Source organism: Tursiops truncatus, chromosome 3 (genome assembly GCF_011762595.2).
Source record: "Tursiops truncatus isolate mTurTru1 chromosome 3, mTurTru1.mat.Y, whole genome shotgun sequence".
Lineage (NCBI taxonomy): Eukaryota > Metazoa > Chordata > Mammalia > Artiodactyla > Delphinidae > Tursiops > Tursiops truncatus.
In genome coordinates this window covers 25,884,843-25,905,045 of record NC_047036.1, presented here as the reverse complement: position 1 = coordinate 25,905,045, position 20,203 = coordinate 25,884,843, and the positions used below count along the sequence as shown (strand labels likewise).

Genomic DNA, 20,203 nt, shown 5'->3' with positions numbered 1-20,203 from the left:
ATGTCTTGATAAACTAAGTATCTTCCTATTTGAAATGTGCAGCGACATAATTTACTAAGTTGGTTATGGTCAACAAGTAGGGACTGAATTTTATTCTTCAATGAGAATTACAGAGCATGAGAACCAAATGATCTGAATGTTCCTAAAAAGGAAATTCATGCCCTTTTATTCTACCTGAGTTAAAACAATGATGAATCTCATCAGAGTTCATGGGAATCGTAATAAATGACTACTAAACCAGACTTACCAAGGCTATGAACACACCAAGATCATACACAATTAATTAGTGCTACAGTTTGGTTTTAAATCTTTAAAACCTCAAAACACACCTTTTTATTTACTTTAGCTGATAAAATAACTTACTTATAAAAGTAACATCATTTACAGAACTCTAATAAATTTTTTCAAAATTAAAAAATAAACAATAGCACTATTTTGCATTCTGATTTTACAGGGAAATAAAGCTTTTTGGCACATAATGTTCTATCAAAAATGGAAAGCTGAATCAGTTTGCTTTGCTTTTCACAACAGAAATAAGCATTTATACTTATTAGCATTGGGAGATCAACTTAATGACAAGAAAAGTTTGCTAGAAAATAGAATCATTGGAAAAACAGGATCTGGTGCCACCTACTGAGTGGCAATGGCAATGTGACCTTGGGTATTAGCCATCAAGTTAGGTAACACACTATAATTTTAGCTACATGCAACTGTACCCCTGTGGTCAAGGCTTAAAAGCTACATGCAAAAATGAAAACGACTGCTGTATTAGGAATGAGGATTGATGTATTTTTTTTTTCTTTAAATGCCACCTGACCTTTTAAAGGAAAGGAAACCAAGGAGGTGGCTAAAAATGATTACTGAACACGAGGAATACTGAAAAGAGGAAGATTTTGGCAAATTAAGTAAACGAAAAGTTCCATGATCAAGAGTGACTTAGGTACGGTCTCTTACTCATGGAGAGACTGGTGGAAGGCAGTTACGTCCTTGGGTATTTATGGTAGATCAGAATTAAGGACTTAACTTCTTTTCCCTACTATTTACAGAAAAAGCTGGTTTATTTGAAAAAATTATCAACCCAGACTGCCAATAAAGTGGCACTTAGGAACTATTGATATAATGGTAATTGACACCCATTCTGACCATCTGGAGGAACAAAAAATCCTGGAGGGTTTTTCTGATTAGCGAAGAAAAGTTACTTTTTGTTTGGTTGAATTTACTCAAATAGACCCCCTCAATACCAACAATGCTGAGAGCATTTCATAAGAGTTGGGCCACAATCCTAAGTCTTGGAAAGGTAGACTTCCTAGAACATTTTCATGGACTGGCAAGTTTTTTTATTATTATCATTATTTTGCTAGTAGCTTCTGAGAATGTTACCTTCCTGTAAGCCCAGGGTGCCCTGAGTACTGAGAGCATGCCTAAGACATGTCTGTGGTTTTCCTTTCCTTCATAACATGTCTCACAATCCATAATTTGCTTCTCAGCTGTCCACCAAGAGGGCAGGGGCCTTGTCTATTCTGTTTGTTACCATATAACCAGCACTTAATTATGTCTGGCAGATGAATGTGCTCAAAAAATGTCAGTTGGGTGAGTGAATGAATAAATGAATAAATCTCATACAGTCCAACCAACCTAAGGGGAAGAAGGGAAAAGAGGAAAAAAACCCTCACAAAAGTGAAGATGACAGTGATGGACAGGAAGAAAGATGAGCATCAGTTCCATCAACTGGGGGTAGACTTGATGCCAAAAAAACCCTGCCATCATTCAACAACTGGTGATACCTGTTCGGAGATTCAAAATACCTGCAAGATTTTAAATGAAAGTTAATATTAAAACAAAGTGTTCTCTGGAAGATTCATTTGCAAACAAGTTAATGAAAACCCTGTTACTACATCAAGATGTTAATAGGAGCCTAGCGTTGTGATGTTTCAAGATGAAGTGGACTCTGCTGAATACACCAGGTGAACGTCTAGACTCCCATAGAGGGAGCGTAGCACACTGATGACTTTTTCTTGAATGGTGTCAACTTGCTCAGAAGGACAATAATCATCCAGACTTGACCTGGAACCAAGCAGAGAAAGAGAAAGGAAAAGAAAAATACACATAAATAGGATGAGATCATACTGTGAAGTGAGGAAAAGCCTGCATGTGTTGACTTCAATGTAAATTAGAAATGAAGAAGCTGTGTTGAATTTTGGTATAATAACTGTTGAAAGCTACTAAACGTTTACTCTATGTCAGGCGCGTTACATGAATTATGTTCTTTAATCTTCTCAGCAACTCTATGAAATAGGTACATTTACCATCCCTTTAAAGGAGTCTGAAACAGAGAAAGATTAACCTGCACAGGCCACATACTAGTAAGTGTTGGTGATGGGATTCAGAACCATACAGCATGTCTTCAAAGCCTCAGTGCTTAATACTAGACTGTTGTTTCCCTGAAAGGGAGATGTTGCTTGGGAACACTGGGGCTAATTATATTAGTGACTGGGCATCATGTTTCACATTCTTTTATTATGTGTACACTCAGGCTAGAAATTATGACAGTAGAGGCATTCCAACCGATAAAAGGGTTCTGCTTCTATAAACAATCTGCTAACCACACAAGCGTACAAGATCATCCAAAATGAAAGGTGCGGATGTCCTGGTGCTGGGATTAGTCTCCTAGGTAGTATTAAGAGAAGAGAGTAAAGTGCGATGGGGCAGGAATCTGCATTTTGGGTCTTTCTAGAATCGCCAACTGTAATTTGAGTGGCACCAGCCAGTAACAATGTCGCTGATAATTTTAGCGGGATTAGTATCTGAAATGATTTTATCAGTGTCTCCTGGTTCTGAACTGGGGTGAGGAAATCCATTGGCAATCCCACTGGATTGGAAAATGACATAGAAATCTTTATAGGAGGAAATGGGATTCGTTATCTAGCCTACTCCTTATCACAAGTATTTTCGACCTAAAGAAACAATCTGTTAAGACTTCAGATGAGCTCATTTCATTCTATGGTGATTAGGTTATTTTTGAGGCTTGATGTAAACAATTTTAAATTATTAAATACTGTCTAACATACACATATGGATAAATGTCTACTTTAAGAAAGCAGGATATGTAAAAGTTTGATTTATTAGCCTTAAAAAATAAGGGGCATTTCAATGCTTTCACAAAGATTTCTGGCTTCTTTAAAACAGTATTAGAGTAGCTCTTGATGGGAGCTACCCACAAGAGGGAGTTTTGGAAATCTGCAGGTACAGTTTTGATTGTCACAATGACAACTAGGGGACCAGGGAAGAGGTCAGGGCTGCTTGAGTGCTTGCAATATGCAGGATAGTCCTGCAATGTGAATATGAATTGTCCCGTGTCCTGTACAGTCTCCAAGGTCCACTGAGCACTTATATAAGTGAAAAACCTGTTTTTAATTTTTTGAGCCTAGAATTTAATACTCTTCTACATATGAACAAAGTATTTTTGAAAATGGATTAAACTAAATTTTCCAGGACTGCAAATACTCTGTGAATTGAGGGAAGATTGGACTTTAAGTTCAGAACTTTACCAAGAGGTTCTTGTGACTAGACTAACCATGTTGCCATGGCAGTGCTGTTCATGGTATTTGGGCAATACGACACATTGGATCTGTTGGCATTTTTAACAATTGCATTTAGTGACTCTTTGTAAAGATGCCAGTTTGGTGTGGCATCTTAATATATATTACTCTATTATCAATTACTTTCATTTCTCCTTTATGTTACGATTTTTTTGGTGTGTGGATATATAAATATATATTTAAATTATGTGTATAGGTAGGTTACCGCTATAAACTAAATGTTTGTGTGCCCCAAAATTACTATGTTGAAACCTAATCCCCAATGTGATTATATCTGGAGGTGGAGGTCTTTGGAAGGTAATTGGGTCATGAGGATGGAGTCCTCATGAATGAGATTAATGCCTTTATTAAAGAGGTCCTAGAGAGCATCTTCACCCCTTCATTTTATGTGAGGTTACAGGGAGAAGATGGCTCTCTATTAACCACGAAGCAGGTCCTCACCAGACACTGAATCTGCTGGTGGCCTTCATCTTGGACTTTCCAGCCTATAGGTCTTTGAGAAATAAATTCCCGTTGTTTATAAGCCACCCAGTCTAAGATATTTTTGTTATTGCAGCCTGAATGGATTAAGACAACGATATAATCTATATATTATAAATGCTATCTAAATATATTTAAATTATGTGTATATAGATTAGATTATCTATGAATTTCATTCAGGATGGTAAAAGAATTCTCATAAATATTTCTCATAAAATATGTAATATTAGTTGCCTGAGCATTTAAAGTACTTATTTTAGAAACTCAGTTACATACAAAATGAGTCCAAAGATTAACATAGAAAAGAAATTTTTATTAAATTGTTGTAACTATTCAGCATATTAGTACATTCAAATTTAAAACGTGGTAGCAGCTAAATATTCATCTGTAGGACACAGAAACAGGAATTCTTATGTTCAACTGAATAACATCACCAACTTCAAAGACAAGATTAACAGGAGTTGTATGTTGTTTGCCAACTATCACTAATAGGAAAGAGAAAATATAACACCTGAATTTCGAGCTGAGTAGGTAAAAAAATTAGTAGGTAAGGACTACTGCATTAGTAACCATTAGATTCATCTACGGAGATGAATTAATTTCCCACTGCTGTTGTAACAAATTACTATAAACTTAGTGGCTTAAAGCAAAACAAATTTATTACCTTACAGTTGTGTTGGAGATCAGAAGTCCTACAATAAAGGTGCTGTCAGGGCTGTAATTCTTCTCTAGGCTCTAGGGAAGAAGCTGTTTCCTTGTCTTCCTGGCTTCTAGAGGTTGCATGAATTCCTTAGCTCAAAGCCCCATCCTCCATCTTCAAAGCCAGCAGTCTAGCATCGTCCAATCTCTCTGATTCTGACCTTCCTTGCCTTTCTCTTATAATAACCCCTGTGATTACACTGGGCTCACCCGGATAATCCAGGATAATCTCCTCAATTTCAAGCTCCTTGAGTGAACCAGATATGCAAAGTCCCTTCTGGCATATAAAGCAACATATTCACGGGCTCTGGAGATAAGGATGTGGACATATTTGGTGAGCCATTATTCAAGCTACCACACTTACCTTGCAATTGTCACTACAGTAGGTTTTGGCAAATTTTTTAGAACGTAATACACAGATTGAATAAGATATTCAATTTCTTGTTCTGTGCTGACATGGTGAGGAAGTTCTGAATAATCACAGGTTAGACCAGCCTGGTGAACCTGAAAATAAGACAATTAAAAATTACAAGGTAATGTTGTTTTCAGAAGATTCTTTAACCATTTATGGCCTTGCTGACAAATTTTTAATATTTTTGTGGATTAGGATTGTTTCTTCCTTAATAGTTTCCATGCCATAGCAGTTATTTATACTTCGAAGTTTTGGAAGAACTGGTCTGTACACCAGTTTGGGCCTGATGCCTTTTCTAGGAATAATTCTTTATTTTATAATTGTGGATTCATTCAGTTTGTCTTTACTTCAGTCTATTTTGATAATTTACATTTTCTAGCAAATTGTCCTTTTCACCTGGACTCTAAAAGCTAATATAAATTGGTACATAGTATTCTCACCTTACTTTTCTTTCAACAAATTATTTTATTTACTTTTTATTTACTTATTTTTAACAGATTAAAAAAAATTAATTACTTTATTTTTGGCTGCATTGAGTCTTCGGTGTGGCTCACGGGCTCTAGAGCACAGGCTCAGCAGTTGTGGCGCATGGGCCTAGTTGCTCCGCGGCATGTGCGATCCTCCCAGACCAGGGCTCGAACCCACGTCTCCTGCATTGGCAGGCGGGCTCCCAACCACTGTGGCACCAGGGAAGTCCCTATTTACTTTTTTTTTTTTCTTTTTTGCGGTATGTGGGCCTCTCCCGTTGTGGAGCACAGGCTCCGGACGCGCAGGCTCAGTGGCCATGGCTCACGGGCCCAGCCGCTCCGCGGCATGTGGGATCTTCCCGGACCGGGGCACGAACCCGTGTCCCCTGCATCGGCAGGCGGACTCTCAACCACTGCGCCACCAGGGAAGCCCCCTATTTACTTTTTAAATACATGTAATGAGTACTACATTTAAAGCTTCAAGACGATACAAGGGGAAGACTTCCTCCTACCTTACTGAACCTACTGTTTTGAGTTTCTTGTGTATGCTTCATGTATAACCACATATACTGATATCTTATACATGTGTTGTAAATATAAATGACTGGTGTTCCAGTCTTAGCACTAAACGTGCCTAAGAGCTAGAAATGGCCCACAGGCTGACATTTTGCAGCCTCTGCATTAAAGTTCTGAAAACTGGAATTCAAATATATTGTAGCTTTGCCTAGGGTACGTAAGTGCAAAGTATGGAAACAAACACTAATCTACTGTATTACTGGAGGCTCTGGATACACATCAAAGATTTAACTGGCAATCATCAGTCAATGCACTAAAAACAGAGACTCTGCATGTTCTTTTCTACTAAAATGATCAAAACACCTAGTGTTCTAACCCTGCAGCTATGGGCACATTATATTTGATTACACAATCTGCTACCAAGCCTATGCCATCCTTTTTCTCAACAAACGATGTACAAAACCGCACCCCCTCCACCATCAGAAAGTTCAGATGCCATGTGATGACTAAAGTAGACCTGCATGAAGACACATTCAATAATATCACGTGAGCTCAAAGGAGTTTTAAACCCTAAATGTCTTCTATCATTCTTAATAATTGCCATTAAAAAAAAGGGTGAGTCTTGAGTTATCTCTGATTTAACCAAAATATTCTTTTGCTGGTATGTTTTATTCTTACAAAGTTAGCATTAAATAAATACATAAACTTCAGTTCAAATAAAGTGGTATGATTATATTCCACAAAAAAATAAAACACTACAGCAAAACCACAATTTATTAAAGTAAAATAAACACCAGAAGTAAAAGAAGCAGAAGACCTGGAGGTCTCAGCTCTGGCACAAAATTTGAGAAAAGGTACCTGAACTTCAAATGGGAAAATTTATGCTTAAATACTACAAAATGATATAAAAATAAAAGAAATTATCATTAAAGGCATCTTCTTTTGACACAGCATTCAGATTGCTGTTGGCAAACAAATTTATACAGCTAATACAGTTAAGATGTGCTGGCTACAATGGCTTCTATTGTCCTTCTATTTGGTTTTTACAATCAGAAGTTTTCAGAGAGAGAGGAAAGAAAGAAGGGGGAAGGGAGTATAAAAATGAACCAACAAAGAATGAGCAAATGTAGAAATTTTCTTTCCTAAAAGAAATCTTTTCTCTGGCAAGGAGAGATCTGACCATAGGCAAAGTTAATAAATCCACAGTACTTTTACTTCATACATAAAATTGGCAAAAGTGTGTTTTTCCTGGAAAACTTTTCTAGTGTTCTGGCTTCTAAAAAGTATGTATTTCTTTTTCTTCTTCTTCTTTTTTTTTTTAAATCCACTCACACTTTCCAGGAACACAAATAAAAGTGAATCACTTTAACAAAGAGCACATTTTTCTAGCCAGAAAAATGCCTTTCTTAAAGGGTCATTTTATACTTCAATGTAAGTATTTACCATTTCATAGTCCGGCGCTTCCATCCGTTTTTTCAAACTTTGTACCAGTGGAACTAGTGATTCCATTCTGGAAAAAAGCACCCCTCAATTAAACATCACATCACCTCAACTAAAATTATAGTAGCAAATGAAATTTACCATTAACAATATGTTTCATATGATTCTTGGGAAATTAAAATTGTTCAAATATCATCTTAAAATATTAAGAAACAAAGGTTCCCTGCTGTTTTCTTTTCTTTTTTTAAAAATTTATTTAATTAATTTATTTTTGGCTGCATTGGGTCTTTGTTGCTGTGCACAGCCTCTCTCTAGTTGCGGCGAGCGGGCGCTACTCTTTGTTTCGGTGCACGAGCTTCTCATTGCTGTGGCTTCTCTTGCTGCGGAGCACGGGCTCTAGATGTGCGGGCTTCAGTAGTTGTGGCACGCGGGCTCAGTACTTGTGGCTCGCAGGCTCTGGAGCGCAGGGTCAGCAGTTGTGGTGCACAGGCTTAGTTGCTCTGCCGCATGAGGGATTTTCCCATACCAGGGAACGAACCCACGTCCCCTGCATTGGCAGGTGGATTCTTAACCACCGCACCACCAGGGAAGCCCCTCCCTGCTGTCTTCTTACTTAAAAGATTACAGATTGTGTTAAAGATTAAAAATTAGCACTCAAGAAACTGACGTTTTCCTCTTCTTTAAAAATGGAAGTTCTGCTGTGACTTTAAAAATTATTTTGATCAGCAAGAAAACTAAGTGCCTTTAGCACCCTGTGATGAGAAAAGATAGTTTCCCAAAAGTTAAAAAAAAAAAATTAAGGACATATTTATTGACATATACAATTATAACTGGAAAAGTTTTATACTGTCTGATATAATAACAATGGTGCTTTTAAGTTATTTAATATAGATGGAACTCTTTGGAAGCCCTGATTAATTAGTGTTTCTAGTATTTTAATGCCACCTCTACCAATACCCACTTATCTGCTGGGAGGGAAAAAAATAAAGACAAAAGGAAGGCATGGAGGCCTGTCTACCCACTTACCCTATTACTTCTCCCTTTCTATTAACGACACTTTCTGGGCTTCTGGACCCTACTCACCCACCTCTTCTATTTCCTTAGGAATAGTGAAGACTCCTTCATGCTGAGGGTCTGACCCTTTAGGGGCATGGCAAGTTTGGGGAGACGTTTCTTGTTGTCTGACTCACTTTTCCTTTGTGCTATCCTTTTTTTCCTCCAATTCCAGTCACAGTTTAAACTCACCACTGTTGTAGCCTTGTTGTTTCTTCAAGGCTGTGACAGAACCGCCTGCAGGTGGTGAAGAGCTAAGTGTGCTCAGTAGGCAGGTGGGTTTCAGTGGAGGTGGCTAGATTCAGGATTCTAAAGTTGTCAGGCTATTTTGTTTGTTTCATTTAATTTTAAACTTGGCTTAAGACTTCACAAAATCACAATATAGTAGGTACACTTCAACATTCCTGGGAAGAATCATGTCCTGTGGCTTATTTCTATAACTCCATCTTCCATCATAATTTCAAAAAGGAGGGAATCATTTTTAGATCTAGTGCCCTATACTGAAGAGGAAAAAAGTGCCTGATCAGTATTTACTGATATGATTAATACTACTATGGTTTATTCTTCCATACCACTGCTTTCCTTAGTGACAATAAAGTTTTACGATACTTATATTTCAGGGATGTTTCTGAACATTTTATTTTTAAGTGAAAATTGCACTGAATATTTTAAATAGGTAATACACATAGCAAAAGAAGATACTAATTTTTTAAAAAATATTTATTTATTTGGTTGCACCAGGTCTTAGTTACGGCAGGCAGGTTCCTTAGTTGCCGCTCGCCGACTCCTTAGTTGTGGCATGCAAACTCTTGGTTGCGGCATGCATGTCGGATCTAGTTCCCTGACCAGGGATCGAACCTGGGGTTCCCTGCATTGGGAGCGCAGAGTCTTAACCACTGTGCCACCAGGGAAGTCCCAAGAAGATACTAATTTTTCAAAAGCAATTTATCTAGCAAATTTAGCAATATATGTAGGATTAAATACAGTGGAGTTGAAGAAAAAAAAAAATTGAGGGTCTTACCTAGGATATGAAGCCCATTTCTGTACAGTTTCTTCATCATCACCATCACACAAATCGGCAAAAGCAGCTTCTAAATCTTCTAATTGATGAATTCGAGTATCAACACAATCTACCAAATCTTCCTTTAAACACATTGAAAAGCTGAGATTATATAGTTACTCTTTCAAAAAAACAAGTGAAATCCCATTACAATGAAAATTTGATTCAATTAGTTAAAACATAATTTTTCAAGTACTAACCATGGGCTTCCCCAAGAAACACACACCAAGATTTTGGACAGTTGTGTGCGAGTACTCCAACACCATGTAAGCTATTATTAGATATGTGATAAATAGACAAACACAAAAGAAACAAATGGAGGATACCTCTGTCAGGTTGGTACCAGGCTTTTTAAATTGGTACAGCTCTTTTAAGATTTTGTACTCCTCCTGGAAAACAAAACAAAAACTCCATATACTAGAAAAAAGATTAATTTTTCAATGATATGCTTTAAATAAAAAATGGCTGTGATACAAGAACATCTTAGATAATCATTTAAAGGTTAGTCAGGGAAAATCAGGGAATATGTATAATTCATATTTCATTGTAAATATTACCATTTCTTTAGGGTAACTCTATCCATCTGGGCATGACAAGAATGTGTAAAAATTAGCTATGGAAGAAGACTTAATGGCTAACAGGTAATGAGATGAAAATATTTCTAATAATATTCTACTCTATAAATGGATACATCCTAGGATCTGAACAGATTTTCGCTATTTATGGGAAATATACATATCTTAGTAACAACAATAACAAAACTCTCCATGTTCCCTTTGCAGCTCTTTCCCTAGCCACAGAAGAGAGCTCTGGAGTACAAAGGCAATCCTGGAGGCAGATGCAATGGAAGGATTTTGCAGGAGAATGTCTCCTCTTATTCAGCACAGCCAGGCAGCCCCACTATAGGTAGGTATATCTGGCCCCAATAATCCTATTTAGGAGCATTGTCAGGAAGGGGTTACACATAAGACCTAAAATTCCTTAAGCACAAAGCGGTGCACTATCCTCATCATAACAACCCTGTGAGCTGGGTATGATTATTATTTTGATTTTATACTTGAAGAAACTGTGGGTCTGAAAGGTTAAGTAATTTTCCCAAGATCATACAGCTAATAAGCAGAAGTAACAAACAGAACTTAACTCTTTCTGACTTCTGAACATGTTTTTTTAAAAAATAGCTATTAAACTATAAGGTATAATACATGCTCCTTTCAAAAAGTTCTACAGAACCAAAGGATATAAAGGAAACAATATCCCCACTTTCTCAAGTTTCCTTATAGCACAGGAAAAGGAATAACTGTCATTAAGTTTCTTATGTAACCTTTTAGAAATTCCCATTACAAGGATTTGGTGAGTATATTTGTAGGATAAATTCATAAAGTCAGGTTTTTTAGCTTCCAGGTATGCCCATTCTCATGTTTTCTAAATATTTCTAAGGTCATTTCATAATTCTGAATGCTGGTAGTTATAGTCACTGGTCCATATACAATAGCAGGAAAGAAGCAGAGGGCAATTTTTCCCCCTTACTGCAAGCTGGGAGAGCACTCTAGTTCCCCCATTCTTGATCCAGATTGCACTACAGTTGACCCTTGAACAACATGGGTTTGAACTACACAAGTCCACTTATACATGGATATTTTTCTGTATATTGGAAATGTATTTGGAGATCTGCAACAATTTGAAAAAATTTTCAGACCAACTGTATAGCCTAGAAATACTGAAAAAATTAAGAAAAAGTATGTCAAGAATGCATAAAATGTACATAGATACTAACCTATCCTTACATAGACACAAGATGAATGATATTACTATAAAATTAATAATGGGTTAGTTTTCCTACTGTTTTACAACTTCGCTTTCAAAGAATTACATTACTGTACAGTATGCCCCTCTCTCTCCTAACTGGAGAAACTGCATGTCATCTTATCACATAAGTGGTTTTTAAAAAAATATAACAATGTTTCCAATACTGTACTACGAATATGACTGTAATACTGTATGTCATAAAATTTTTACAACGATTCATTCATTAGCATAGAGGCTAGGCTACCGTGAAGCAATCGTGTCAAATTACACTAGGCTACTGTAAAGCAATCACATTGCTGCTTCCTCATTATCAATGCATGAATCGTTATAACTGTAAATAAATATGACTTTGTCACATTATCTTTTCATTTTTGATATCTAGTGCTAGTAATACGTATAACAGTGTTTTGTATCATAAGAGACAATACTGATGTAGGTTCATCTTATTAACATGATATAAACTTATGGTATTGATACAGTACAGTACTGTCAATGTATTTTCCTTATGATGTCCTCAACATTTTCCTTTCTCTAGCTTACTTTATTATAAGAATACAGTATATAATACATATAACATACCAAGTATGTGTTAATTTACTGTTTACATTATCAGTAAGGCTTCCGGTCAACAGCAGGCTATTAGTAAATTTTGGAGGAGTCAAAAGTTATACCTGGATTTTTGACTACACAGGGAATCGGCACCCCTAACCTCTGTGTTGTTCAAGGGTCAACTGTACATTCTCCAATTTTACCTATTTTTAATCAGTACCTATTAAAGATCCTTGATAATTTAGATAAATCACAATGGCTTCCGATATGCACACAGAACAAGGAGTGTAAAGTGCAACATCATTGTCATGAATCAAATACTGAACTTAGGTAGAAAGAAGACAGTTAATTTGAATCCCCAAAAGAACCAATCTGGAACAACCTCCCAAATGTTAAGGTAAGCAGTTATATGTGCTCATAAAATGCACCTGGGAATGCTCACTTGGATCATGAATTTACCAGTTTCTTAAAGGCACACATAGTTCTACCTCAGATCTGTGCATACTAATAGTGTCTGGTGATTTTCATTTAAGATCTGATGAGGTACCTGAAGGATCACAGGACTGAATCATTAGCTACAAATCATACATGTGTAATCAGGCACCTCAATGTTCAGTGAAAAATCTGTCACATGGGATTGTATATACATAGAATATCTCTGGAAAGATATACCAAGAAACTAGCCATGGTATTTGTTTCTAAGAAACTGGGGGAATGGAGAAGGAGTAAGAGAGTGACATATACACTTTTTAACGTATACACCTTTTTGTACTACAGCTGACCCTTAAACATCATGGGTTTGAACTGCATGGGTCCATATGTGGCGTTTTTCAGTGAATATATACTACAGTTCTACACGATCCACGGCTGGGTCAATCTTCAGATGTGGAACTGTGGATACCAAGGGCCCAGTACAAAGTTATACGCACATTTTTGACTGTGCAGAGGGCTGGTGCCCCAACCTCCATGTTGTTCAAGGGGCAACTGTATATGATTTTATTTTTTTCAACCACCCGTGTACACACTACCCCAATTAATAAATGCAAAATAACACTATCTAGAGCAGGGATTAGCAACCTATGGCCTATGGTTTTTGTATATCCCTCCAGTGGGTATAAAAAAATTGAATAGTATTGACAATTTTAAAGGGTATAAAAACAACAAAGAATATGTGACAGAGACCACATGGGGTCCCCCACAAAGTGATTACTATCCGCCTGTCTGCCAAAAGTTTCCTGATCCCTGATCTACAGAAATTTCATACAATTCTCCAGAGCCACGTTTTAAAAATATCACATTTGGGACTTCCCTGGTGGTCCAGTAGTTGGGACTTCGCCTTCCAATGCAGGGGGCGAGGGTTTCAATCCCTAGTGGGGGAGCTAAGATCCTGCATGCCTCGTGGTCAAAAAACCAAAACATAAAATAGAAGCAATACTGTAACAAATTCAATAAAGACTTCAGAAATGGTCTACATCAAAAAAAAAAAAAAAATACCCCATTTACCTGAGTGAACATTTCTTTGAAGGGATTCTTGACTGAAAAAAAATCTAAGTCAATATCTAAAACAAATGCATCCCCTTTCTCCAAAATTTTCAGGATTTCTCCAGTGCTGACTGAAGTGTGGCATTCTTGGCTTTCAGAAGAACATGAACATGATGGTTGTAGACAAGTTTGGTCTCTTCTCTGTGTCACTGAGTCTTCCAGTCCTTCTGAACAAGATTCACCATTAGTAGAGGCAGTGTTCTCTGCATCCTCCAGTGCTAGCTTTGGCTTCTTAGCAGAAGACACTGTGTCATTTTCTTCTTGATTGTTACAGAGTTTATAAGGTTTCACCATAATTACATCCAATTGTAAAGGTTTTTGGTTCTCTAGCTGGTCTTCAGTTACATAAAGACCATCACTTAGAAAGTAATGATCTGTACTTGTAACCCTGGATCAGAGGAAAAAAATATTTTAAAGACGAAAGGACAAATTAGCTGACATTTCATATAGAATTTCAGAAATACAAGAAAGGACATATTTGACAAAAACTGGAGAGCTGTCTCTAATATTTGTACTTCCTGTTCTTCTATGGAAATAGGGTTCCCCAAATTTTTAGCTGGGCACACAACAGCCCAAAGTAAAGACCATATTTCACAGTCTATCTTGCAGCTAGGTGTGGCCATTTGACTAAATTCTGGTCAAAAGCCATGAGTGGAAGAGAAGTGTACAGAGCCTCATCCTCCCCTCCCCATCGACTGGCATGTGAACAAGGTGGTGGCAAGCCCCACTTGGACTCTGAGGACAAAGGCGATACTCTAGAGACGGGGGAGCAACAAGACAGAAGACACTGGCGTTCTCCAAACTGTAGGGCTGTCACATTGGCTCTGACTGTGTGTGGTCAACTCTAACATGAGAAAGAAATAAATGGTCCTGTTTAGCCAGTGCTTTGGATCTCTCTCATACCAGCTGGATCTTTACCCAAAAAAATCACTGAAGAGAAAAATTATATCTGGTAATAATTTAAAATAATAGAAACTCCCTCTGACATATTTCAAAGCTTCATTAAATTTTATATAACTATAATATTTTAATATGCAAAGCAACTTAAAAAAATCTTGTGCATGTACAGAATGCATTTCACAAGTTGTAGATTTCTGATTTTAGACATATCAGCATGTTCTTAAGCTTTTCAACTGTATTATGCCTTGGTAAGTACTTTGAACAGCAAAACCAAATGCTTCTTCCAGAGGTAGGATCTACCCAATTAAAATAATGGTTAACATTTATTTCCCACCCACCCTCCTCTAGCATATACAGCCTTAAGTTTAAAAAGATTCAATTTTCTAAGAAAAGATTAATGACAATAAAACTAATGTCCAAGATTATTAAAAACTGTACCATCCTAAGAAAGACAAAGGCTGTATCCTCCAATCTAAATCTGTATTCTTAATAAGGAACATTTTACTTTGTTCACATCTGTACAAACACATACATACATCTCAAACTGCATACCTATATGTGTGTCTTTTCCATAAATTTTTATTTGCAGGATTAACTAAAATCATGAGATAATAAAAATCTTCCTAATATTGTCATTACACATTGAGTATCAAATGTCTGTTTCAGATTGCTCAAAATTAATTTGATTTTGCAGAAACCTGTTACAGGTTAAATTAGGCCTACTCACCAAAGTACTTAATAAAAACCCTACCACTCTTTCATATAAACCAGTATTATGTATAATATTTGTATGTGGAGCCCTATTTAATTTGTTATTATATCCTCAATAAATACAATTTTTATGTATACACAGAAAAGTTACTTGTCCAATTGATAAGAACATACAAGAAAAGTTAATTGTATCATTAAGGATAAATCAGAAATAAAAAGTATCATTTTCAGTGAGATAGACTGTATTTCATTTTCAATGTATTACCATTTCATCCCACTATCCTTCAGGTTCTAGAAAGTCATGATTCCACTGCTTAAAACATTCATCCCATAACAAGAGAATTTAGAAAGCTAAGAACATTCTGATACTTCTAAAGATATTATAGTATCACAAGCTACATAAAACATTGGTTAAATAGCTTATACACCAAAAATAATTGCATATGTAACTCAAGTCAGAGAATGCTGCTATTTAATTTAGATTAGGTAATTATCTAGAGCTCACCATATTAATAAAATTAAAACCCCAAATCTACTTTTCAGCCACTGAATTTATAAAAAGACCAAAGTGAGATAATTTTGCTTTTTCATTGCAAATTTTTAAATTCAGCAGACAAAAGTTACATTGGAAGGAAATAATAAAATGTTATCATTAAATATATAAGTCTATAAGGTACTTCAATGATTTAATGGAGCTAGTCATCAATGGAGCCAGGTTTCCAGAGAAGGAAGATCATGTTATTCAAACACCAACTTGACTAGCAACAAAATACAAATGACGTGTGAAAAAGATCAAGAGACTTGCAAATTTGTTCCTGCTGTTTCGAGAACTCTTTTTGGAAGAGTTGAGGGCTAATCTGACCCCATTTTTGTGTGGAGATATTTATAAGTTATTACAGGGACCTAAAATCAGATAGAAGTAGTATTCAATCCCTTTGATACTCATAATACGAGGAAATTACCTGATTGTTGTGGTCGAAGTGTCTTTGCCTACTAAAAAATGATGTCTGCCCTCTCTGATTTGCTGAGCCCATGTGGGATGAAGCCATATTACATGGGAAAAATGGCCAGCATAAACTGCAGGTATAATCCAATTCTCGATACTTAATTCTCTGGAAAGAAATAGAGAGGAAGCATGAAAACTGTTAGTAAGTAGGTTTTTCCAAATGTAATTTCATTCAGAACAATATTTTAAGACAGTAGGTCTCCAAGTGGGGTCCAAGGACCCTTGCAGGGGTTCCTGAGACCTTTTCAGTGTAACTAGTTCAAAACAATTTTTCTAAGAACACCAAGGCACTATTCCCCCTTTTCACTGTATTGACATTTACACTGACAGTACAATGCAATGGTGGTCGATGTCCTAAGATTAATCAAGGCAAAGGCACCAAACTCTACAAGTAGTCACTGTATTCATCACTACCAAGCACCAGTGTCCCACACCCCCGTCCAGTTTCACGTGAGAAAGTCTTTCATAATTTTATTAAACTTTGACCCTGAGTATACGTTTTAAAATAACCTGTGTGGCAAGATGGGAAGTGCACAGCAAGCACTTCTGTTACAGATTTTGAAGTACAACGGTTGTCTCAAGGAAAAGCACTTATAATTGAATTGCAAGCTGAACACCATTTTTCTTGAAAGGAAGACTGACTCATAAACCATAGTTGTTCAGACGTGAACCTGAATTGCTGGATTCTACATTCCAACTAAGCTTTAAAAAATGACCACTTGTCACGTTTTAGTATAGTATTAAAGAATATTCACAATTAACTGAAAAGGCTATATGAAAATACTCTTCATATACCTCCACCAAAACAACATATGGTAACGGACTGAATGCAGAATCCGAGAATCCAGCTGTCTTCTACAAAGGCAAATATTAAAGAGATCTGTAAAATTTAAATATTGTGGGCTTCCCTGGTGGTGCAGTGGTTGAGAGTCCACCTGCCGATGCAGGGAACACAGGTTCGTGCCCCGGTCCGGGAAGATCCCACATGCCGCGGAGCGGCTGGGCCCGTGAGCCATGGCTGCTGAGCCTGCGCGTCCGGAGCCTGTGCTCCGCAACGGGAGAGGCCAGAGCAGTGAGAGGCCCGCGTACCGCAAAAAAAAAAAAAGAAAAAAGAAAATATATTTGTTTTCCATAAAAATATCTTACGCTAACATATAAAGTCCTATTATTTTGAAATGAATTAATATCTTAAACATTTCTCAGTTTTAATTTCAAATATGGTAAATATCAATAAATATAACTCACATTAAAAAAACTCAAGAATTTTTAAGGGTGTACAGGAATCCTGAGATTAAAAAAGTTTAAAAACTATTATTCTATGACTAACTGTACAGTCATCATACCTGCTTCATAACTCTTTTTAATTTCTAAAATATAAAATCTCTAAATATAAAAGAGAGTAAGGACAATGGTAGAGCTACCACATTTCTTTAGAAATTAGTTCTCTGAGTTTTAGTTTTAGAGTCAACTAAAAGAAATGCAGTAGGCTAAAATTAATTCACACAAGCATTTATATTTTAATTTTATATTACAACAGGATAATTACTGCTATGTAACTTTTCATTTTATATGAGTAGGCTACATTGTAACAAATACATATGTAAAGAGACAGTGACACGATTTCAGGGAACTATATCACTGAAGCGAGGTCAGTAAGTCACTATTTAGAGATACACTAGGTATGTCTTTCCTGAAGAATGGACTACAAATTACCAATTTCACGTCCACCTCTATGATTCTATATAACTGAAAGTCAATAGGATTTGTGACCTGAAAAGAAACAAATTGGGAGGTTGCAGGGACTCAATACTGGAAGAAAGGATACACAAATTAAAGATGCATTGCTTATACAATTATTGAACTATGTGTTCAAGACACATTTTCTTGTGCCTCTGTAACCAAACTTTTAAAGGGGTAAAGAAGAGTGAACTGGCTTAGGTAATTTCTAAAGTCTCCGACTTCTAAAATTCTAATTCTAAAGCAGAGGCTGGTAAACATTGGCTGGGCCACCTGTTTTTGCAAATAAAGTTTTATCGGAACACAGCCACTGACACTTGTTTATGTAGTGTTTACAGCTGCTTTCACACCACAAAGGCAAAAATAAGTAGTTGCAACAGAGACCATATGGCCAGCAAGCCTAAAATATTTACTACCTGGTTCGTTAAGAAAAAGTTTGTCCATACTTGTTCTAAATAAGACAAAAAAGGCAAACAAAAGCAAAACTCATGAGCTTAGCAAAGACTATTTCTCTTAATTGCTTATCATCTACTGCAAATTGTATTTCAGGTGCATAAAAAATGGTTAACAAAAATCACATTTTACCCGAAAAGTGTTTCCTTATCAAATACAGTGTCAGCTGGCATATTCACAGGAATAAGGAGGTCTGGATGTGAATCAAAATGCACAAAACTTATATTACTTGCAGGAAGATGCTTTGAGCCAATGGCCCGGTATATAAAGGGCAGAACCTGTAAAAGACACATACATGCACACATTCAGAATTGGTACTGAATTCATGAGCATACACTCAATTACAGACTGCAAAACAATGCTAAACATAACTGCACATAATTTGAAGCACACCAAGTTGTTAAAAAGTAGGGAAATATTAAATTTGTTCATTGCACATGGTTTAGACAATCATCTCAAGCTTTATTTTTTCCTCAGAACTTCCAAGTTACACCTCCAAAGGCTTTAATGGGCATCTCTCACCACCATGCTGCCTCCACCTCAAACACAAAGATAATGTGGGGAAACAGACAGGACTGGTACTCAGGAAAAAACTGCTGGTTAATACCCTCTCTGGCATTAAAGATGTGTTCAAGCTACCTGGGTCTCTGGGTCTTTTCCACACTTTTAGGGTGGTGGTGCAGGGCTATGTCGTCTATAAGGCTCTTTGTCTTGTTACGGTCTCTAGAGTTCTAAGTTTAAGACTGAATTTGAAAGCACCACCTAACCTATGCTTGCTCTCTCAGACACATACACACCGTCTCTAGGTCCTGAGAGACCCAACTTCCTTCCTATTCTCTTTACTTTATTCATCCACAAATCTGGAATCACCCTCTTCCTCTTTCATAGCCAGAGCATTCTCAAGGCATATGAATGCTATTAAAAAAAAAAAAAAAGTCTTAGACCACGGGACTGTCTTGTAGGCTTCCAGAAATCTAGATTAGGGCACCATTTTAGCTATTCCAAAGTAGCACTACCTCAGAAACAGAACATATCTTTAGTGTCTATAAACTCGGGGCACCCTGTTAAAAGATTTATGCACACACTACGTACACAGTAATACTAACGGCCCTATGAGTGCTACTTCGCACCATTTCACAGGTGACAGTCCACATTCTTAACAAAAATCTCCCGGCTACACAGCAGGAACGTGTAGAAAGGCCGGGAGACAGTAGGAAGCCTGCGTCAAGGCGCAGGTTGAGGACTCGGGGCTGTGCAGTTACACTGCCCGCGTTCGACTCCCGATGCCACCAGAGCCTCGAGTGTTAGAGGAGTTGCCCGACTCGTAGTAAGCGCCCCATAAACGTCAGCGCCTATTCTTCCAAGCTAACCGTTCTGGTGTTTTCTCCACAGCAATGCAACTCGCGTGGATAACTAACGCTGGTTATCTCTCTGGCCTCCGATGGCCAGGCTCCGCCGCCTCCTTGGTCCTCGCGCGATTCTGCCCCAGGCCCGGCAGCCGCCCTCTCACCTCCTGATGGTCTTCCACCACCCACACCGGGAGCTCATGGTAGCGCCGGAGCCGGGCGCACTCTCCAGTGAACTCGCTCATCTTTTCCCTCGGGACAGCGTCCCAGCGAGCTGGACTCAAAGAGGCTTGAGCTGCGACCCCGCCTCCTCTCCCGAGAGGAAACGCGCGCTCACCCGGTTGTGGTTCTGGATTGGAGGATGTAGGGGGCAGCGGGCGGGCGCAGGAGGGGTCGACGAGAACGATTGGCTTAGATGTTCATCGCT

General features: G+C 37.4%; 1 protein-coding gene and 1 long non-coding RNA gene across 3 annotated transcripts in view; one reads left to right on the top strand and one right to left on the bottom strand.

Moving 5' to 3' along the window:
* Positions 1-10,716, top strand: part of LOC141278263 (uncharacterized) — an 82,504-nt gene extending 71,788 nt beyond the window's left edge. Inside the window, exons 2-3 of the long non-coding RNA XR_012330640.1 lie at positions 10,295-10,367; positions 10,509-10,716. This is a non-coding gene — a long non-coding RNA (uncharacterized lncRNA). The remainder of the gene's footprint in view (positions 1-10,294; positions 10,368-10,508) is intronic.
* Positions 284-20,096, bottom strand: C3H5orf22 (chromosome 3 C5orf22 homolog). Of its 2 annotated transcripts, XM_004315563.4 has the most exons (9): positions 19,941-20,096; positions 18,563-18,708; positions 16,197-16,346; positions 13,585-14,011; positions 10,053-10,115; positions 9,688-9,809; positions 7,617-7,683; positions 5,143-5,282; positions 284-2,064 (listed from the first exon to the last, which is right to left on the bottom strand). In XM_004315563.4, the coding sequence occupies exons 1-9, from the start codon at positions 20,019-20,021 to the stop codon at positions 1,932-1,934; spliced, it is 1,329 nt and encodes a 442-aa protein (XP_004315611.1). In that variant the 5' UTR covers positions 20,022-20,096; the 3' UTR covers positions 284-1,931. The 2 variants fall into 2 exon arrangements, with proteins under 2 accessions (XP_004315611.1, XP_019785759.1); XM_019930200.3 differs by lacking the exon at positions 18,563-18,708 and having other exon boundaries at positions 19,941-20,091.
* Positions 20,097-20,203: the final 107 nt, after the last annotated feature.